The sequence below is a fragment of the Phascolarctos cinereus genome, unplaced genomic scaffold, assembly GCF_003287225.1.
Source record: "Phascolarctos cinereus isolate Bilbo 61053 unplaced genomic scaffold, phaCin_HiC Scaffold_5;HRSCAF=322, whole genome shotgun sequence".
Lineage (NCBI taxonomy): Eukaryota > Metazoa > Chordata > Mammalia > Diprotodontia > Phascolarctidae > Phascolarctos > Phascolarctos cinereus.
The window spans coordinates 449,524,410-449,546,906 of record NW_027555958.1 but is presented as its reverse complement, the minus strand read 5'-3'; the positions used below and the strand labels follow the sequence as shown (position 1 = coordinate 449,546,906).

At 50.9% G+C, this 22,497-nt stretch overlaps 1 protein-coding gene across 2 annotated transcripts in view; it reads left to right on the top strand.

The window, feature by feature from the left end:
* The window catches only part of TRABD2B (TraB domain containing 2B), a 245,585-nt gene that overhangs the window by 196,106 nt on the left and 26,982 nt on the right, over nt 1-22,497 (top strand). For both annotated transcript variants that reach the window (XM_020987700.2, XM_020987699.2), the window contains exons 5-6: nt 7,322-7,412; nt 17,459-17,743. In XM_020987700.2, the coding sequence (XP_020843359.1) occupies nt 7,322-7,412; nt 17,459-17,743 (376 nt within the window). The remainder of the gene's footprint in view (nt 1-7,321; nt 7,413-17,458; nt 17,744-22,497) is intronic.

The window sequence follows — 22,497 nt, the reverse complement described above, 5'->3', positions numbered from 1 at the left end:
TCTTTCTATATGTGGGCACTGATGCTCTAGAAGGAGGCCCCACCTGGGCGACAGGGGATGGCCAAGCATCCTTCCAGGGCAGAGGCTGAAGCATCTTCTGGGAGCTGGGGAACACAGCGTAGAACAACCTATCGGCCACCAGGTGGCGCAGTGGAGCAAGTGCTCAACCTGGAATCTGAAGAACTGAGTTTGAATTCTGCTTCAGACACTTAACTCGAGTCAAAATGAGGATAATAAAAACATACTCGTGCACCAGGTTGTCGTGAGATAACACAAGCCTTAAGTTAGCCATTGTTATTGCCCAAGCAAGAATCCTTTCTACCACATTGTCCTGAAATGCTTCTCCCTCAGCTTCTGCTTGGAGATTCTTAGGAACAGGCATCTCACTACCTCCTATTCTGCTTTGGGACCGTTCTCATGATTAGGCATCTTTCCCTTGCATTAGTTCTTCCAAGATGCGTTATTTCACTGGTGAAGGGATGCCCTCCGCTGTCACTGATCACCACACCTCTGTGACTTAGCTTCTCTTCAAGAGCATCTGGGGGTAAAAGCAAATTCCTCATCGTGTGGCCAGCCCGGTGAGACGCTTCCAAGACGTAGGTGGGCTGGTCCTCATATGGCACGAAGGCCTTCCTGGAGCTGAAGTCAGCTTCTCCCAATGTAGCAGGAGATGGAGGCTGCTAAATCAGTGCCAGGCCGGCGGAGGAGCAGGAGCTGAGGCTTGTCCAGAGTGAGGTCAACCAAGAGGCAGGCTAGGGTCAGTGAGGGGACCCACGGGCAGAGGCCAAATCTGAACTATCCTCAGTCAGTCCAAGGCAGAAGAACATGGTAGAATGGTCTGTTCTGCTTAAAGCAGGGAGAGCTTGAAGGTCTGAGACTGAGCCCCCAGGACTGAATGGGGCCATCCTGTCCTCAGCCTCTGCTGTAGGAAGGGCCCTTAAAGGGGTGTCACAGGTCTAGAGGGAGAGAATCCAAGTCCATTTCCAGCTTGGCTGCTTACTTCCTGGGTGACCATCTTTAGAAAAGCACCTGGCACAGAACAGATGCTTAATAAATGCACATGGACTTGATTTGACTCGACCCTGAGTTCCCTTCTCTAGGCACTTCCCCCCATGTGTAAAATGTGAGAACTATAGAAGATGACCTTCTAGGGACCCTTCCCATCTTTCCTGATTCCACCAGTTGCTAGTGCCCTCCCACTTTGGAAATGACTTTATATTTACTTACCGATCTGTGCACAGGTTGTTTCCTGTTGTATTTTATCTTAAAGGCAATAGGGAGCCATATAAGGTTCATGAGCAGGGCAATGACATGATCAGGCCTGGGAAGCAGATGGAGGATCATTTGGAGTGAGGAGAGACCGTTAGGAGGGAGACCCCTTAGGAGACTGACGTAAGAGTCAGTGACAGAGGTGATGAGGACCTGTACTAGGATGTGTGTGTGTCTGTGTGAGCTGGGCCAAGAGGATGGGTAGATAGAGGTGGAATCAGCAGGAGCTGAGAGCTGTTTGGAGGGGTCGGAGAGGGACTATCGGGGAAGCCTCTGGCCACAGTGGGATAGCAGTCATCGTGGCTGTCCTTCCCCAGCCCCCAGACCTCCCCACCAGCCTCGGGTTTCACCCTGCTCCACCATCCCTGCTCCCCACAAGTCCCTCAGGCTCCCCACATCGAGAGTCTGTGGCTGCCGGTGGAACCCTTTCCCACTCCCCTCCTCCCATTTAGGAGAGGAGTCCAGAGTTGCCGGCTATTGGAGCTTCCACAGTCAGTCTGGGCCATGCTGAGACTCTGGGTTGGCTTTGCTGAAAGGGAGGGAGAGGCCTTCAGAGTGTCCAGTCTCTGGGGCCGGGATTCAGCATCCTCGGAACTATTCACAGAGGAACTCGAGGGTTACTTTTCAAGAGGAGGTGGGCTGTCATGCGGGAGTGGGTTAGCCTTGTCTTGGTTGACTTCAGAAGGAAGAACTGGGGGGCAGCTAAGTGGCACAGTGGATAGAGCTCCGGCCTTGGAGTCAGGAGGACCTGAGTTCAAATGCGACTCACCTTGGGCAAGTCACTTAACCCCAACTGCCTAAGCAAAAAAAAAAAAAGAAAGAAAGAAAAGAAAGAAAAGAAGGAAGAACTAGGAGTAGTTGGAGGAGTCACAAAGAGGTCAGCTGAGGCTGGATATCAGGAGAAACTTCCCAACAGCTGGAGCTAGCCCAAAGGGCCTGGGCTGCCTCCCCAAGTGGTGGGCTCCACCTCCTTGGAGGTCTCCAAGCAGAGGCTGGGGGACCACTCGTCAGGGATGGCAGAGTGGGAATTTGTTTCGGTGTGGGTTGGCCTTTGAAGCGACCCCTTCGAGTTCGGAGAGGATGAGGTTCTGTCTTCCCCACACTCTCACTCGGCCCCTCCTCCCCACGTCACCTTTCCCTGACTCTAGAACCCCCTGGCCAGGATCACCACCCACACACGTGTGCCATGTCCCACACGGGCCCCTGGTTGGCTCGGTGACTACTGTGACAGGTCCTCTCCAGGCTCACTGCCATCACTCTCCTCTTCCTCAGCCCTGGTTACCCCGACCCAGCACTTGGAAAGAGAAGGCGATCTGAGAAGGTTCTGGAGGGGGCAGGACAGAGAATGGGAAATGACAGAGCTGCAGGCAGTCCTGGAAAACATTTAGTCCAACCCTTTCATTTTACAGATGGGGAAACTGAGGCCAATTCAGGGAAAGTGGCCTGCCCAACACTCCATTGGGTTGCCTGCATGGCAGAGTGGAGACTTGAACCCAGGTCCTCTGTCTCAATGCCACCACTGCTGCCTGGTGATAAAGACCCTTGGCTATTGAAAGAACAGAGTCTCGGGAGAACCTGCCCCAGTTATATTGAAGACACTAGGTCGGGGCCGGGGATGAAGAAGTAACAGAGCACAGTCCCTGCCCTCAAGGGGCTTACGGAATGGGGGACTCGATGGCATGGGTGGGCCACAGGAAGACCTTGAGGAAAGCCAGGGCCTTCAGCAACTACAGGGTGAGGGAGGTGGAGGGTAGGGAAAAGGCCAATCCAGATATGGGGATGTTGCCAGCCCTGGAGTTATGGGACGGCCCTGGCCTGTCTCTATAGAAGGTGGCCTGCATCCACTCTGGGCCTGGAGCCAGGCTCCAGAGACACGCAAAGCATTCCCAATGCAGTCACGAAGGCTTCCCTTATGTTCTTGGGGGGAGTCCCAAGATTGCAGACCATGGGCCAATCCCTTTCCCAGGGCCAAGGTTATGATAAAAAATCACTCAGGCCTTCTCCAACGCTGAGAGGCCCTGGGATGTCTAGGGTTCTGAGGGAGAATCCCAGCTGGGACGGGCCTTAGAGGCATCTTGTCCAGACTGGCCATCCAGCCTCTACCTGGAGCCCTCCAATGACGGAGAGCTCATCACCTACCAAGGCAGTACTTCAGACTTTTGGATGCTCTCCCACTGTGAGGAAGGTTTGTTTGTTTTGTTTTGTTTTTTCCCTCATGCACGCCCTGAATGTGCCTCTCTCTGCACCTTCCCCCTTCTCACATTTTTCTGAGGAGCCAAGCAGAATGAGTCCATAAAAAATGTCTTTGTACTTCAAGGATCTCCAGTGTTGCCGGTATGAGTACTCTCTCTGTGGACTCAGATTTTGACCAGTCACTGATTTAGGAAAACCTCTCTGAAAGTTGTTATAGTTGGGGGAAGATCTACCTTTACCTCAACTCCGCCTGAATTCATGCTAGGCTGAGCCTTGCAAGACAGACACACAGTACACTACGAAGCCCCTGCTGGAAACCTTCCCTGCCCTTCCCTAGAATCCCTCCATGCCACGTGAAGAGGGGCAGCCGGGAGGATGGTGAAGGGGTGGCCCACTCCCTTTTGGCCATCCCCTGAGTCATCAGTCAAGTGAGGGACTTTCAGCCATCTCAGGACTGTGGCACAGAGAGTCAGCCACCATCCTCAAAGCCAGGAGGACTAGATCCAAACTCTTGGTTGTTTAAATAAATAGTATCAGTTACTATTAATGGTAATACTTTAAGCTTTCCAGGGTGTTTCCCTCCCAAATAACTTTGTGAGATAGCGACAAAAGGTCTTATCATCCCTATTTTACTGATGAGGAAACAGTTTCCAAGGTGAAGTGATTTGCCCGGCATCACAGAGCTAAGTCCTGGAGCTGAAGCTCGAACGCAGGTCTTCTGCCTACAAACCAGAGGCTCTTTCCTTGTGCCAACAGCAGGAGATGAGAAAACAGACCCAGGGATGTCCAGTAACTTTAAATCTGACAGGCTTTTCATTCTCTCATAATCGATAAAGGGCAGATGACAAAGTCCTCAGCCTGGCCTTGGGAGGTCTCCATACCCGGGCTCCTTTCCTTTCCAGTCTTATTTCGCTCTTTTCCAATGCACACACTCCATATTCCTAGTAAACTGACCTGTGGGCTGCTCTTCCCATCATTTGGCCGGCAGTTCCTTCAGCCAAGGAAAACGAGCTAATTAAACTTCAAGGGACAAGGAACAGAATGGCCCATCAGGAGATGTAAGAGCAAATACAAGGAGAGATAGGAGAGGATTCCTGCCAGCCCCATGACCTGCATCCTGGACTCCTCCAGGAACTGGCAGGGCTACTTTCTGAGGCCCTGCCAGTGACCCATAAAAGATATTGGAGAAAAGCGCCATCAGATTGGAGGAAGGCCAGTGTTTTCCCAGTTTTCAATAAAAGGAAGTGATTGGAGTCTGCAGAAGCTGGGCCAGTGGGCTTGATGATTCTAGAATGCATCATTAAAGGGATGGTCGGTGAGCCTCTCTAAAGCAGTCTTTGGAAAGAGTGAGCCTGGGGCTTCATCCACACTGATCTGGGATCTTGTGAAACCGTAGGGAGGCATTAGGGGTCTTGGAGCTGCATCCTGAATGGGAAACTGGCCCCCCAGCTCCAGGCAGTCGGGAAGGAAGCCAGGGACTGGAACATCTGAGGAGGTGACCTGGGGGCCTTCTGGAGGAGCTCTCAAGCTTTACTTTGGAGGGAGGACAATTTCAAGGCTGGCCATCGGATTGGATTGCGCCTCCACCGAGCTCCTCCTCCAAACCTCCTGGTGGTGAGGGGCTGACCCTGGGATCTTAGCCTCGGGCTGAGAGGCTGAGAGCCTAGCACAATCTTTCTGGCATGCCGCTGGCTGTCGTCCCTCTGAAGTCCATTTAACGCCGTTTCCAGGAATACTTGCTTTGCAGGAGCAGTCAAGGCATGCGTAAATATTTGCTGCCCATTGTATACAGCCTGGGGGCTGGTATTTTCCTTGGCAAGCCCTTAAAGTGAACGTGGCTTAGACAGGGAGCCGGGGGCGCCTTTCATTAAACAGGTCTCCAAGGAGGCAGGAGGCAAGTTACTTTGTGCCTGGGGCAGATTCCAAGGCATTCGCTGCGGTTTCTGTACGTGGTCTATTCTAGGAAATCCCTGTGTCTGTAGCCGATGGCTGATTGGTGTAGTCCTACCCAGAGCAAGACCAGGGGCACAGGTTTGGTCCAGTCCAGGCCTGGTTTTCTCCTGTCCCTCAGCCTCATCCCAGCCCCAGGCATTCCCCAAATATTTCCTGGTGCTCCACGGGATGACAGGACCCAAGCGTACGATGCTTTAGGGTGCCTGTGAATACAGTGATGATAGAGACAGCTCTGTAGAGCCCATTGAGGGCTGGATTTAGGGTCGGGAAGACCTGTCTTCTACTCCTAACTATTTCTTCCGAGCCAGGTAGTCAAGCCTCAGGGTTGTGGCCTCAGAGAAAGTGCTTATCTTCCTTCGAGGCGAACTTTCCTGAGAGCTCCAAGCGGCAGAGGATAGCTCCCTTTTGCCATCCTATCACCCTTGCCTAGTACAATTCCTGGTGCCCAGTGGGTGCTTTTAAAATATCTGCTTCCTTCAATGTCACTCTGGGTCCCAAGCTTTTGTGACAATTCAGTGGTGCTGCTGATGGTGGTGGTGGTGGCGGCAGTGGTATTAATAACAATAATAAGATCATTACAAAGTGCTGATCGTCCGTAGGAGATGAAATTTTTCTCATTACAGAGTTCTCTCTGCCAGTGAAATCACGGCCCCCATCCCTACCCCTGTCCCCAGCAATAACAGCGATGATCATGACAACTCCCAATTCTTTACCACCTACAAAACAATTGTGCTATGAAGGAGGTAGTGGAGTCGTTGTCCTCATTTGACAGATTAGGAAACCGAGGGGCAAGGGGCTTGCCAACTTTGATACATTTCTCCCTCCCCAGAAGAGAACATTAGTTTATATTAACAAAAACTGTGTGAGGGAGGAAGGATTAGGGCAGAACCAAGAGAGTGGGAAGGAGGAACAGAGAGGCAGAGCTAGGCTGCTGTTAGGGAAAGGAACTAAGAATGAGCTCTCCAAAATGGACCCCTGCAATAGGTAGTGAGCTCCCCGTCCCTGGAGGTCATCGAGTGACTGCTTACCTGTTTCCTGGAGAATTCTTGCTCAGCTCTAAGTGGACCTAGAGGCCTCTGATTTTGTGAAAGACTTTGCTATGCTGAAGGACAATCTCAATGCTGACTTTTTTTTTTCTTTTGGTGAGGCAGTTGGGGTTAAGTGACTTGCCCAGGGTCGCACAGTTGTAAGTGTCAAGTGTCTGGTCTGAGGCCAGATTTGAACTCAGGTCCTCCAGACTCCAGGCCCAGTGCGCTATCCACTAGCTGCCCCTAATGCTGACTTCACCAAGGTCCTCCTTTAATACCTTCTTGGGTGGTAAGGCCCATCCTGGTACCAGGAGGCCTTAACAAGCTGGGGAAGCCCAGGGGTAGAGGACCAGCTGAGCTCATTGATCAATCATTCAGTCAGTCAAGTATTTATTAAATGCCTACTATGTGCCAGGTTCTGAGATAGGCATTAGACAGACTTCAAGGAGCTCACATTCTAATTCCAATATGCACATGTATCAGGAGGTACCCAATCATATAAAAGCCCGGTCATTTGATCGGGCAGCTAGCAGCGGGGGGATCGGGAGAGGCCTGCTGTAGGACAGAGAGGAGGAGGGAGAGGATTCTAGAAATGGGGGACAGATTCCTCCACATAGGAAAGACCGGTGAGCTGTATCAGTCATGTGACCTCAGGCCTCAGTTTCCCCCTATGTAAATGAGAGGGTTTCCAAGGAGCCTGCCAGATCTTGACCTACGATCCTGTCACAGTGCCTGGCACACAGTAGGTGCTTCGTAAATGTGTATTGAATATCACCTGCTTCCAGGCGCAGTATCTGGAGGATGGAGAGCTTGGGGAGGGGCCGCTGATGCTGGGAAGGGATGGACACCGTAGATTCTCTTCTCTCTCACTGTTTCAGGTCATTTCCTAGGGAACAACACGGTGATTGACGTCCTGCGCCAGGCTGGGTTCGAGGTGGAGCACACCCCACCAGGGAAAGCTGTGCACAGGTGAGATGCCTTTGTCTCCTCTTCCTGGGGTTCCCACGGTTGCTAGTGCTAACTGCCCTCCCATGAGCTCTGGCCAGCCCATGAGATGGAGGATGATAAGAGGGGGGATGCTGGGTGACCCTACTCTGCGTCTGCTGTGATGGAAGGCCTGGGGAGCAGAGGGGGCAGCACCTGCCAGAACCTCAGTGTTTAGACCAACAGTGAGCTCCCACCTCAGCCACTGGTCCCCTGAGCATGAGGTCCTTGTCCACTGACCATTGGGATGACCTGCCTTGTCCACATCTCGACATTCTTGAAAGAAATGAAAGCCAGAGACAGAAAGAATTTGCAGCTCAGTGAAAGGGAGGATCCAGGTCATCCTTGGAAAAGCAAGGCAAGGAATGAGTGGACTTGGGTTCACCATTTGCCCAAAGATGATAGGAAACATCCCTTCCTGGGGCCTTTTGTCCTCCTGTATCAAAGCACTGGTTCAAATCAGCCAGTGGCCAGAAGGCCCCCGTTGGTGGCCTGTGCACTGCACTGCTGTCCAGAGAATGACTCCGGCCCAGATGGAAGGACTGGGACAGGAGCCGGAGAAGGGGAAGGCGCCAGAGGGGTGGACTTTCTGCTCTTCCAGGGAATGACTCCGTGGATGAGATTCAGTCGGTCATTGCTTACGCTTTTATGAAATGCCTTCTATGTCCCAGGCACTGGGCTAGGAGCGCTGGACATAGACAGAAGTGGAAAAAAAAAACCCAGCCCTTTTTCCAAGAAGTATTTACAGGTGAGGACCCTCCCTCTCAGAGACGTTGAGTGACTTGCCTGTGGTCACACAGCTAGTAAGAGTTGGACACAGAATATGAACCCAGGCGTCCAGTCTAGGCTGCAAGATGTTACGCCTTCTGACAAAGTGAGGAAATCCCAGGGGTTCACGGGGAAATGACTTGACCAGCAACACACAGTAAGTCACTTCCAGAGCTAGGACTTCAACTCAATTCACTGTAATAAATACCTGCTGATTGATTCATTCAACTCAATAAGCACTTAAGTGAATGAAGGGAGGAAAAATCATTTATTAATTATTAATCCATTATTATGTGCCAGATGCCGTACTAAGTCCCAGGGATACAAATACAAGTAAAAAAAAACAGGTCCTGCCTTCTGGGAGCTTATATTCTAAAGAGGAGAAGAGAAGAGCCCATGAAAGGGAGTTAGGATCGGAAGGTGGGGTGCCAGAGTGGAGGGAGGGGTGGCCTGGTTTGGAGTAGTCTGGGCAGTGATCTATGGGCCTGGCTGAGGCAAGCTAGGGCGAGGGCTCGGCATTCAGAGCCCAGGATTCAATAGGCCATGATGTAACAGCTCTGGTGGGAGGGGGAGGCTGGTGTGGGGCAGTGCAGCTTGGAGCTAGCCAAGAACTCCTGAGAGAAGTGCTGAGGGTATGGCGACAAATAAGAAGCTATCCCTGCCCTCCAGGAGTTTCCACCGTACCAGGTGGAGTATAAGTAAATGAACATACAAAGAATTACAAGTCATTTCAAGAGAGAGACAGAGTGAACTAAGACCTGAGAGGGATGAAGGAAGGCCCCCCTCCTCCCCATAGGAGGGGGCAGCTGTGTTGAACCTCATCGGGAAGCAAGCATTCTAAGAAATGGAGCTGGAGGTGGGCCGTATTCCAGGCAAGGATGGCGGGCCAACGAGACGGGAGTACATCTATGGGGAACAGCCCTATATCCCCTCCCCCCACACACACACCCGTGAAACACTGGAAGGAGATGTAAGATCATGATTGTCAGCGTTCAGTGCATGGAGCAGGTGAGGCAGTCAGTCAACAAACATATATTGACCACACCAATTGATCCTCTATAAGTTGTCATAAAGGCAACCTGCTAAGACTCATCTCTTCTTCCCACTTGTCCCTTTACAAACAGTGTTCTATGTTGGTTCTGAAGGATTAAGGTTACTGACCATGGATGGGGCCAGTGGTGAGAACAAGGAAGGCTTCATGGAGGAGGTAGCTTTTAAGTCTGGTTTTAAAAATAATGGTAAGAATTCAGCACACAGTAGGGGGGTCGCAGGAGGACAATCAGACACAGGGAACAGTGTGGCCAAAGGCCCGGTGATAGGAAACCAAATGGCATACTGTTTGGCTGGACCTTAGCGTAGGTGGAGAGAAGTTATGTGTGTCTGGAACCAGACCATGAAGGGCCTTGAATGCCAAGGAAGGGGACAATGGGAATCCACAAGAGGTTTCTGAGCAGAGGATGACTGACACAGGTGAATTCAGCCCAGCAGTGGGTGAAGGATGGATTGGAGGGGAGAGAGTGAAAGCAGACTCACCTGGCAGGAGGTGGGACTGGGGTCCGTGCTAGTGGTGATGAGGGCCTGTAGTCAGGGGTTGTGGGAGGGAGGGAGAGGGAGGAAAGGATGTTTGCTAAAAGAAACCATAACTCCCAGGGGCGTTGTGAGAACAGGACTTTGTAGTGTCCCCAGAAGGGGAGCTGTCAACTTGTGCAGAGGATGCAAGTGTTTGCAAACTTGTTTTCTCTAAGTCACTCACTTAATATACTCAGCATGTATTAAGCACCTACTGTGTGCCAGGGCAACAAAGACAGGTGTGAAATAATCGCTGCCCTCAAGAAGTTTATACTCTGAGGGCAATATACCATCACCCCCGTTTGACAGATGAAGCCCAGAGAGGGTAGAATACTGGAGCAGGGTCACCCAGCCCAGTAAGTAGCACAGCCTAGATTTCAAACCTGGCCGCCTCTGACTTGTGCTCCCGTGGGAAGAGGGTTGGATTTGGTGTTGGAGGACCTGAGTTCAAATGCTCCCTCTGTGACATCCTGTGTGACCTTGGACAATTTGCCTCCCCTCTCTGGGCCTCAGTTTCTTTATCTGTAAAATAATGGCGTGGGATTAAATGGTTTCTGAAGTTCCTTTAAGCTCTAAATCTGTGGTCCTCCATCGCTCCAGTTCCCCCACCCCCATTTTCCACGCTCCCCAATTCACAGACACCCCCTGTCCACAGAACGGTTTTCAAAGGGGCAGGGCCAGAGGAGTGGCTGGCTGCAGAGCCTTCTCTGCCCTTCCCCCTCCCCTGGAAATTCTCTTTGTCCCTATTCCTGGAGCACCACTGCCCCACAGCAGCCAGGCTGTGGCCTGAGGCCCCCTCTCCTCCTCCAAGATTCCTCTCCCCCAATGGCTTGGCAGGGGCCAGGCCCCCGCAGTGCTCGGGCCCAAGCCTGGACTGCGCAGCCAGTAATAGGCTGCGTTCTGCCGGGAGCGGAGGGGCCAGGAAGGATTCTGGGAAGCCCGGAACAATACAGGGCTATTGGTGGGCACAGGTGTTGCTAGAGCTGCTCCTTTTGTCCAGAGGCTTTGAATTAGGGCCCCGGCAGCTGCCCACCATCGCCGGCCTTGGCTGGCAAAGCCTGGGGGGCCGGAGATGGGAAGGAAGAATTCATACTCCATTTCTTTTAAAAAGAGACACAGACTACTAGGGCAGGGGGAGGTCAGGAACTGAGGCTCTTGAGGAGGAGCTCAGATCAACCCTCCTGGGGCTTCCAGGTTAGATTTAGAGATCAAATAGACCTTCAAGATGTCCCTCCCTGCCCAACACCTTCATTTTTCAAAGGAAGAAACTGAGGCACAGAGAGGTATAATTTTTCCCTGGTCACACAGGTGTTAAGCCCTCTTGGGGTCTTGCAAGCTCAGTATGAGCCTGCCAACAGTGGTGACCAAGACAGCTAAGGGGACCCTGGGCTGCACTGACCATCATCGTGTGGGGGGCGGTCCTGGACCAGGGCCAAAGGCTGCCTTGCTTAGGACACAGCCAGAGACCCAGGTGCAGCTGCTGGCATCCCAGTGTAGAGATAACCTGGGAGGGGGCCTTCTCTATCACTGGGTCTGACTCCCTCACTGTTATAACTCAAATGGGGAAACTGAGGCACAGAGGGGAAAGGATTTGAATAGGTTATAAAATAACTCAGGGGTGGAGATGGAGAGAAAGCCTGTGTCTCCATCTCCCAGGCAGAGTTCTTCTCTATCTCTGTGACTTTGCGTGTCTTTGCATGTACCTGTCTGACTCTATTCTGTATCTGTGTCTTATGGACACATGTGCCCTGCGCTCTTTGTCTCCGTCTCTCAACTTCTGCCTCTTTCTTCTTCTTTCAGTGCGTCTGTCCCTCTTGGTCCCCCCCATGCATGCACACACACATGCATGTGCATATACACACACACACACATGCACACATGCACAGGTTGTAGAGGAAATTCCCAGACTGGATAGCTTAGATAGACCCCCTCAGAAGTCCTGTGCAGATCTGTTTCTGTATTTCATCCTTCTCCTTATTCTTAGAAACCACAAACCCTGATTTGGGCCTCAGTCTCCTCACCTGTAAAATGAGGGGTTTGACTAGAAGGCCTTTGAGGACCCCTCTAACTCCTGAGCTCTGAGCCTCCACGGCCACCTGTCTTCCTCTTGTGATCTCTCCCAACATGTGTCCAGTGAGCTGGACTTGCCTGGGGCCCAGAGATGCAGGAGGAAGATGCTGGCCATGACTCCTGGCTCAGTCCCACCAGCCTCCTCTGCCAGGCTGGAACGCTGGCTTTCTGCTGGGGGGGGGAAGAGAACAGGACCAAACAACTGAGCCTCCCTCATCCCCTGGAACTGGAGAAACTGTGGGAGTGAGCTAGCCACCAAGGGCTGGAAAGCAAGAGCAGCCTGCAGCATGGAGTGAGTAGCAGCAAAGTACAGTGGAAGGTATTCAGATCCCATCTCCATGGTTCCAGCTCCCTCTCAGCTCTGACATTCCCAGTTCTCAGACCCCTCCCTGCCCTGACATCTCCTGTTCTAAGCTCCTTCCCAGCCCGGAAGCTCCCTGTTCTAAGATCCCTCCCAGCCCTGACACTCTGTGTTCCAAGGGCCCTTGCAGCTCTGATGTTCTCTGGGACCATAAGTCCAGAAGCATCTGTCCCATGCTCCTGCAGTGGGGGGTGAGGCTTGCCAGGGGCACAGCTGGGAGCGAGCTGGTTTGAGCAGCACTGCCCCTCCTAATGAACACCATATTCCAAGGATGTCTAGGGCCAGATTTCCAAGGTCATGGACTCTGTGAGGCTTAGCATGACCCAGCGGGCCTCGCTCAGGGCAGTGGCTTAGAAACATCCCTCTCACCTGCTAGCTGACTGTACCCCTGGGTCTGGAGGGGACCCCACAGGGACTCCCTGAAGAAGCAAAGCTGATAACAAAGCATCTGAGAAGGAGCAATGAACCAGAGGGCATGAAACTTCACCCCCACATGAACTTTCTGCTTCTCCTTCAGCAAATCACTTCCCCTCCACGGACCCCAGCTATGAGAGACACCATGCCTCCCGCCTGGCTCCCTAGAGGCAATTGGTAGCCAGTGATACTTCTTGAGCATATGCCCTTTGGCAATCACAAACTGCTAACTAGACAGGGATGTGCCTGGAGAAACTGGAGACAGGGAGACCTCCAGTGGGAATTTAGTTAGGAAGCTATGATAGAATTCCAGGTGAGGGTTATGAGAACCTGACCTTGGGCAGATGATGAGTGAGTGATGAAAAGGGATGCATCTGGAGAATGGAAAGTCCTTGAGATGCCACTTTCTACTTTTGAGACCACATCCCCTCACTTCCCTGGGCCCCTCCATCCTCATCTGTAGAAAGAGGGGTTTGGACCACATGACCTCAGAGGCCCCTTCCAGCCCTATGGGTACCTGTTGTCTCCACCCCCCCCAAAGGCAGAATTCTTACCCTCTTTTGTGTCATGGATCCCTCCTATGGCTGCCCCTAAGGACCCCTTCTCTTAATCATATTCTTTTTTTTTTATTAATTAATTTATTTTGAATTACCAACCATCACTTCCATAAGCTTTTGAGTTTTATATTTTTCCCCCTCCCTCCCCACATCCCTCCCCAAGATAGCGCAGTACCTGATATAGGCAATAGATATGCATTCCTATTAAACTCTTAATCATATTCTTAAATGCACAAAATAAACTATACGGGATTAAAGAGGACACCAATAAAGTTTTCAGAATATTTTTTAAAAGGGAGCTCAGGGACTCCAGCTAAAGAACATCTGTCCTAGAGAAAGCAAAATCCTTGAGGTCAAGGACTGCCTGATCTTCGTCCTCGTGTCCCCAGTGTCTAGCACGGCACCTGGACAGTTAATAAATGCTCGTTGATGTAGAGATGGATGAGAATGATTCAGGAATGCCAGCATCTCTTCACCCATTTTGTTAGCCCTTTCTAGTTTCGTCAGAATGTGCTCCTGGGATGAGCTGATTTACTTGGGTCTCGTGCCAAATTCAGCAAACTCATTTTCCCTCCATTATTCATCCCTTGTCCTCTACTCCTATGAAAAGGTTTGAAAGGGAGTTTATTTTCTGAACCCATGTTGTTCTCGGTTGCTGTGTCTCCACACTGGGCAAGAAGAGTACATATTTGTCCACCGAAGAAGGTCTTGTTTTACTTGATTTTGATTTTGGGTTTCTGGGTGCTTTGGGTACCCTCTCTGCAGTACTTATGTTACTGCAATTGAAATTCTATAGGAAAGGAGGATAATCAGAGTTGGTGTCTTGTCCTCTATACATTTCCAGATTTTTTTTTTTGGCATGTCAAGTCAACAAGCTTTTATTAAGAACTTAGTATTTACCAGGCACTGTATTAGGCACTGGGAATATATATAAAAGAAGAAAGACAGCCAGTCCCCTCAAGGAGCTTACCTTATAATGGAGGAAGACAACAACACACAGATGAAAGGGCATAGAATGGGAAGAAAAGCTCTACCCGGAGGGCGTGGTACAGAAGGCCCACAAAGTTAGGAGTGGAGCCTGGAGAGAAATGAAGGTCTAGCTGCCTTGCACGTTTTCCTTAAAATGGATATTCTCGGAGGAACCAACCAATTAGAGGAAGGGGCCAAGAGTACTTCCAGTGCAAGGAATCCAGGGTGAAGATGCTTCTGTGTCATGGTAGAGAAAGTCTTTGGGTGCAATGGATAGAGTGCTGGGCCTGAAGTGAGGAAAACCTGAATTCAAATTTGGCCTCAGACACTTACTAGCTCAGTGACCCTGGGCAAGTCACTTAACCCTGTTTGCCTCAGTTTCCTCAACTGTAAAATGAGCTGGAGAAGGAAATAGAAGACCACTCCAGTATCTTTGCTAAGAAAACCCCAAATGGGGTCATGGAGACTGAAACGACTAAACAACAGAGAAAGTCTAGAAAGTCAGGAGAAGAGCCTGGAGAAAATGAAGACTGATGAACTTGTCTGAACAGGTGTGGTTGAAGTGACAAAAGGCAGCTAGTGGTGCAGTGAATAGAGCCCTGCACCTGGAGTCAGGAAAGCCTGAATTCCAATCCTACCTCAGAGACCGCCTAGCTGTGTGACCCAGGGCAAGTCATTTAATCGTTGTCTGCCTCTGTTTCCTCATCTGTAAAATGGGGATAATAATAGGCCCTCCCTCAGAGAGCTGTTGTGAGGCTCAAATGGGATCATATTTGAAAAAAAATCACTCAGCACAGTACCTGGCACTTAGTAGGAACTGTAGAAATGAGCATTCCCTTCCCCCTTTCCTATTGTAATTATACAGCATACCTCTTCTCCTTCATCTACTTCCATGTTGACTCTGTCTTTCTCCTGCCAATCCACACACACAGACAGCTGCCTGGGACATGCCTCCCACATCGGCAGCTAAACATTTCTTTTCTGTTAGAATAAAGCCAGTTTTCTTTTCTGCGATGTTATTCAGGGAAGAAAATGTTCTTCGTCTTCAGGCCTAAGGATCCAGAATGTCCTTTCGTTCTTTAACCCTCAACCAAATTTTCTCCTTCCTTCCTTCCTTTTGCCCTGACCATCCCCCCACCACCACCACACGTTGAAATCCTGAAGGTTTAAGGCGTATATTGACTTGGCTTGGAGCGTCCTGTTGGGTTCTTTGTCAAATGTGTCTACTTTCTCATCCTCCGCAACAGATGTTGGCGTGGAAACAGCAGTTACTTTCATGGTGGTCTTTCTTGCTTATGCTCATCCCAAGCTCTGCAATATGAGATGACCAAATGTCCCATGAAACGAAGTTTCTGGTTGCCTTTGGAAGCACAATAAAACCAATTCCACCAATGGGTCCATTGGCCTCTCCGGTGAGAACCTAAAAGGCCTCCATCCTCCCCAGCTGAAACATCTTCTGCCTTCGGTCTTCATTTGTTTGTAAGAATGCCTAGGCTGGCAGGATGGGGGTCCTCAAGCGGTGTGTCCATGTTTGGCCACGAAATGTGGCCACTCATTCATCGAGACAGCAGCTAATTTCGTCTGTATTAACTGTGTAAAGCCTGTGTGATTCTAAGCGCCTTTGGCCCCCCTTCCCTGACAATCTGCCATTGTCCCAGTGGGAGCAGGATAGAGGGACATTTTATGTTATTCTCTGTCTCACGGATTGCCGAGGACAAAGAATTCATACTCATTCAGCCTGTGATGAGGCTCTCTCCTTAGCTAGATGGGTGTATAATCCAGGGCCAGTACCTACCTCCCTAGGAACCTTGCCAGTAGGGTGGGACGTGCCAGAGCTGGCAAGCTGTGTGCTCAGACTCCCAGAGCCCAGTGTCACATTCTGGCCAGGCTGAGGTGTCAAGGGGAGGAAGTGAGGGGAGCAGTAAAATAATAATTACTATAATTTAAAAATAGATGAGCCCTTGCTGTTGATAGAAACAAAACCAGCCTTACATAGGGTAGTAATAGGTGTGAGATTATGGGTTTAATCCACGGCTGAGGTATAGAGATTTAATTTCCCTCCCCATGTCAGAGTAAGCCCTGAGTCTGGCTCCAAGAGCCTTCAAACCAGTTGTAGACTGACCTCTGACCTGGCTTCAGACTCAGCTTTCACTCTGGAGCCAGACTTGGTGCTTGGACTCACATTTACCCCCCTGAACCTGGGCACAGACTGAGCCCTAAGCCTCAGACTGAATCTGAAGCCGGTCCCAAAGTGAGCCCTGAGTCTGCTCCCAGACTGAGCTCTGGCCCCATCTTGGCCTTCCTGTGGTCTCTGCCCATGGCCCCTCTCGTGGCTTCCCTTTCCCAAACCCTTTCTAAGTCATGGACTTGGCTGCGCCCTAAGTGAGGGGATCAGGGAACCATCTGTCACCTCCTGCTCTGAGCCGTGGGCTGGACTAACTGGTTAACAGTATGCAGGAGCTGCTAATGACTATATCAGCTTTTCTCCCCCAGGCACTGCAGAGATATCAGGGCCCTTTTCGGGTAGAGGTGGAAGGCCTGCAGAGAAGGCACCCAGACCTGAGGGCTGTATGGCCCTCAGTGAGACAGGATTGCTAAACCTCTGTGCCCAGAACTCAGCTCAATCTGGTCTGACACCCTACCCCTGTGAAAGCTGGTTTCCTGTCTGCTAGGCAGAGTGAAGATGAATAGCAAGCCCACTGTCCATCCAATTAAACCCTATCATCAGCCTGGCATTCAAGGCTCTCTGGTCTAGGCCCGACCTTCCTTTTCATCCAGCTATGCTAGTGTCTTCCTTGGTCTCTGCCAATGACATCCTTATCCCCCCAACTCAGAAGCTTCATCTACACTATTCCCTCAGCCTATAATATCCTCTCCCCTTACCCGGCCATAGCTGCCAAGATTGAAATTGGACTCATCCTTCAAGGCTCAGCTCAGATGGGCTCTTCTCCGGGAACTCTTCCCTTCCTTTCCCTGGCTCAAAGTTTTTCCTCTTGCAGCACTTTGCCCAGAAGCTTCTGAGTCATTTAGTGTGTGCTAAGAAATGATGGTGTTTTTATCATGCTCCAGTCTTACCTCCCTGAGTAGGTAGTGAGATGCCTGATGACCACAGATATGCAGGGGACCTAGTATCAAAGGTCAGACAGATCAGACCCAGGGCTCAGTTGGTAGATGACATCAGAGCTCATTCATTTATTCCCCACGGCTAAACACCCTGGTTTTCAGAGAACAAGTCCTGGTCTTGATAGCCCCTCCCCTCTTACCATCTATTTATTAACCCCTGGTTTCACAGGGGGAACTGACCCAATGTTGGCTCTTTTCAGTTCCAGCCCCCGGAGTTCCCAGCCCCCTTCTCCAGATCCTGTGGTGACCCTGGCTCCCACGATGCCACCCATGGAGCAGAGCCCATCCTCTTCACTGGCCTCTACGCCTCCCGGGCCAGGGGATGAGGAGGAGGAAGATGATGACCTTCTGTCACCCCATCTCCTGCTCTCCGACAGCCTGAGCCAGCTGGAAGAGTTCGGGCGACAAAAGAAATGGCGGCGGAAGCATCATAAACAACACCGGCCACGGCAGTTCAACGACCTGTGGGTCCGGATTGAAGACAGGTGAGTGCCAGAGACTGTGACTCATTGGACCTCTAATGGGCCCAGCCCTGCCGACAGCAGGCGGTTCTAAGACCTCGAGGACATGTGTATAGATTAAGGGACCCTCCACCCCTCCCCCACTCATTTTACAGGTAAGGAAACTGAGGCCCAGAGAAGTAACATGGTTTAGAAGTGGAATGCAAACCCTGATGGTCCGATGTCCAATCCAATGCTCTGGTCTTCCCCACCAGACCATATGGACCCAAATGGATTATGTAAAAATCAAAAGAACAGCCCGGGGCTGGTTTACACACATATACACACACACACACACACACACACACACACACACACACACACACACACACACACACACACACACACACTGCTGCCTGGTGTAGCCCTAATACTGAAGCTCGAGTCCTCACAATTCCCTAGTCTGCTTTTCACACGTGGGGCTGCCTGGAACATTAGAACTCCACCCTCATACTCTCTATGGCCACTGGGTCCTTGAACTTCCCAAGCCATCTCCCACCTTCATTTCTGTACACAGGCTCTCCTCACATGCCTGGAGTGCCCTCCTTCTCCTCCGCCTCCCTCAAGCTTCAGCTCAGATTCTCGCTTCCATAGGACACCATTCCTGACCCTCCAGGTTGTCCATGTTCTCTTCCTCTTCAAATGATCTTGGATCTACTAATCTCTTGTCAATGACTCTCTCCCCCACCTACACTGCCCTCACCCCCAGGAGACTGGAAGCTCCTTGAGAGCAGGGACAATATTTCATTTTTGCTTTTATATTCTCAACTCATTGCCCTGAATTCAGTCTTCTCTGAGCATCTAATTATAAAAACAGGAAAAATTGAGTTTCAGGGAACAAAAATGATTCTGCTGAAATCCCAGCTGATTTAGGTCTGGAAACCATACCTATTGATTTGTAGTCCAGGGCCTTTTCCTCTGGATCACACTTTCTCTAGAATGTGCTTCAGGAAAGATTTTCCAAAATAAATAAATAGATAAATGGAAGGAAGAAAGGGGGAGAGAGAAACAGAGACAAAGAGAGAAAGGGAGGGAAGAAAGGAGAATAGAAGGGAAAGAGAATGGGGGAAGGAAGGTAGAAAGGAAGAAGGGAGAGAGAGAGAGAAAGAAGAAAGGAGAGAGGAAGGGAAGGAAGGAGAGAGGAAAGAAAGGAAGGAGGGCGAGAAGAAAAAGGAAGAAACAGAAGAAAAGAGAGAGAAAGGGAGGGAAGGAAGGAGAAAGAGAAGGAAAGAGAAAAGGGGAAGAAAGGTAGGAAGGAAGAAGGGAGAAAGAAGGGAGAGAAGAAAGGAAGGAGGAGAGAGAAACAGAGACAAAGAGAGAGAGAAAGGGAGGGAACAAGAAAGGAGGGAAGGGGGAAGGAAGATAGAAAGAAAGAAGGAAGGAGAGAAGGAAGGAAGGCAGGGAAGGAGGGAGGAAGAAAGTTGGGGCCCTTCATGGGCAGATCATAGTTACCTCGAAAGTCTGTTGAAGCCGAATGGGTTAACCCTGAGCGATGCCAGATGCTCCCATCGTTTCCGGTGACACATTTGACTGGTGGTCATGCTAGAGGCCCTGTCTGACTCCCAGGGGGAGTCTAGTTAGATATTCCTACTTCCTCTCCACAAGGAAGGGTCTTGGAATTCAGAAAGGATGAAGTGAAATGGTTCTGCTTTTAGCCAGGACCAGAAATAATGCTGTTATCATCCTGGCAGGAATCAGATCTGGGGTCAGTGGGGCCTGGGCCTGCCAGCCGTAGTCTGGGGGGTGATGACAGATGTCAGGGGGCTGCTGCCTTGGCTAAAAGCTCCCCCTTCTACAGACCTTCCTGTGAGACAGAAACACTGCCCCTGTTAGCTGTGGGAAGTTCCTCATGGCCCAGAGCTCAGGAACGTGGGTACTAGAATGAGTCTCAGGGTGGTCATTGACAAACCCAGGCTCTGGGCAGATCCCAGCAGGGGGATCCCAGGCGAGGTGCCAGATGCTTACAGACACACCAGCTTCCTTCCTCCAAGGCTCTATGGTTCAGTAAAAAGCTTTCCCTCCCCCAATGAACAGAGGTGGAGAGAGTGAAGATAAGATGACCCCTTCTTCATCAATGAGGGCAGCGGAAGTGAGGAGAAATGAATCTGGCCAGGGTCACACAGATAGAAAGTTTTCAGGCGCTGGAGTCAGAGGGCCTGGATTCAATTCTCACCTCAGATGCATCCTCACTCAGTAACTCTGGGCAAGTCACTTAACCCTGTTTGCAAACCTTAAAATGGGAATGATCAAGATTGAATGCTGTAATTCAGCTAGAAAATGAGACAGCCAGGCTAGGAGGTCAGAGCTCCTGATGCTTTCCCAGGGATTGTCTCACCAGACCACACTGCTCCTCTCCCAAACCTCCGCACCACCAGAACCCTGTGGAGAGGGGATTTGAAGTCAGGTGTTCTGAATTCAAATTCTGGCCCTCCTCTCTACTACTTGTATGACCTTAGGTAAGTCATTTAATTCTCGTCGGCCTCAGTTTCCTCATCTGTAAAATGAGGAGGGGCTGAAGGACTAGCTGATGTCAGAGGCGCTTTCCAGCTGTAACTCCAGCTTCCCTCAGGTGCCTGACATTCCACTGTTAGGGATTGCTTCCTTTGGAGGCAGGGGCACCAGGAAGGCGGAAGCACCAGATTAAACTCAGCCCACTTTCCTACATCTCACCAGTACAGTAACCAGCTCCTTAAGCATGGAGGCTGTTCTTGCCTCGTCTTTATACCCTATGTCCTAGCTGAGGGCCTGGCAAATAGAAATTGACTTGTAAATGTTTGTTGAATGAATGGATGGATGAGTGAATGAATGAATGAATGAATGAATAAGTGAGTGAATGAATGAATGAATAACTGAGTGAGCGAATGAATATGTGAGTGAGTGAATGAATGGATGGATGGCCAAGGCTGTCCCCTCACCGCATGCCAGGGCCCTCTCTCTTCTCATCAGCCCCTCATTCTCCAGGATATATAAACAGAACTGAGAAAACAGAGGTGCCAGGGGCCCACTGGGGCTGATTTATGGGGAGTGATAAGGAGAGCCACATGAATCTGAGCCCCTGTGAGCAATAAGTGGATGGCAGGCAGGTGGGAGGGAGATTGTGGCCTGCTTCAGGTGTCCTAGAAGCTCAGACAGAGAGTCAGGAGGACTCCATGGAGGCCGTGGGAAGCTCAGGGCAGGCCAGCTGAATTGTGCATCTCTGGGTAAGGTCATCCCCCCTCCCTGAGCCTCGGTTTCCCCATCAGTAGAACAGGGAGAGGGCTGATTGCTCTGCTTGCCTCACCAGGGTGTTCCAAGGGGATGCTTCAGTGTCCAAAGCCTGTGCTTGCTGTCTGGCTGGTCCTGGGCTGGGGCAGAGGCCAAGACAAAGCGTGAGACCCCTGGCCAGGCCGCGTGAGCTCCCAGGATGCTTGGGGGGGCAAGACGCCCACACCTGAGTCAGAGCAAGAGTAGAGGCTGTGGACTCCAGAGCCATTTCCTTCCTTCTTTGACGTCCAGCATTGGCATTGATGAGGATACTGGTGGTCAGAGACATCACGTCACTTGTTCAGTCGCACATCCAAAGCTAGAACCCAGAAGACCCCTAGGATGTGATGGGGAGCTCACTACCTTTCAGCCCTTTCCGTTCCACTTTGGAATGGTTTCCTTTCTGTTCCATCTCGGATCCTATTATCCTAATATCTGATGATATTAGGCAGAATAGACCGCCCAGAGCACCAACATTTACCCCTCTCTGAGGCGTGTTTCACATTATATCATATATCATTTTCCTTTTTCCTTTGTATTTTCAGGGCTTAGTATGGCACTTGGCACACAGCAGGCACTGAATATATAAACACTTGGTGACGGGTGGCCCCCTACAACATAAACTGGGTGCTAAGGGAAATGTGTATGTGTGGGGCGGGGGGGCAATCCTCATCCCTGCCAGTGCTGGGATGGGCCATCCCAGAAGAAGGGGCTTCAAACTGGGCCTTGAAGGACAGGCCATATTTGGAGTATCACAGAGGGGTGGTGAAGACATTGCTGGCATCAGGCATGGTGTGAACAAGACCCCAGGGGTGGGCATTGGTCAGTGATAGAAGGAGGACCTGTGGAGAAAGAGTTAACAAGAATTTGGGGTCACATTGAGGAAAGCCCCAGTTTCCCTGCCTGGTCAAAGGATTCAAGACCTCCCTTTGCCCCCAGTCCCTGTCCCAAGGGATTGTGTATAAACAAGGGCCTGGCTCCAGAGGCATGGGCCCTGGGGTGACAGGAGATACCTAAGTGAAAGACAGGATTCCAGACTAGAGGATATAGTGCTTTCTCCTCCCCTTATTCCTGCGTATTCCTGCCTCTCCCTCCCCCCATCCTCTCTGGGACTATCTCTTTCTGGGTCTCCTTTCATTGTCTGCCCACACACAGAAGGCCCACACAAGCTCAGAGTCAGCCACTGGGCTCAGGGAAAAAGCAGTGACGTCGGATTTAATTAGTCACAGCCCCCCACAAACTCTCCCTTCACAGAATGAGACCCAGGGAGCTTACCACGGCCCAGGTCTCTCCCACGTTGTCGATGAGCCTATGACCAACTGCGGGAACTGAGGTTTTGGGCTGCAAGGAAAACATTTATGCTGCAGGAGAGGGCAGCTTCTCAGAGCTTACCTTTAACTCTTACGAACAGAAATGAGGAGGTAGTGAGGTTCCCGTCACTGGAGGTGGCAGAGGGCATGTCTGAGCTCTGCGGGAAGCAGGGCTAGAAGAGATCG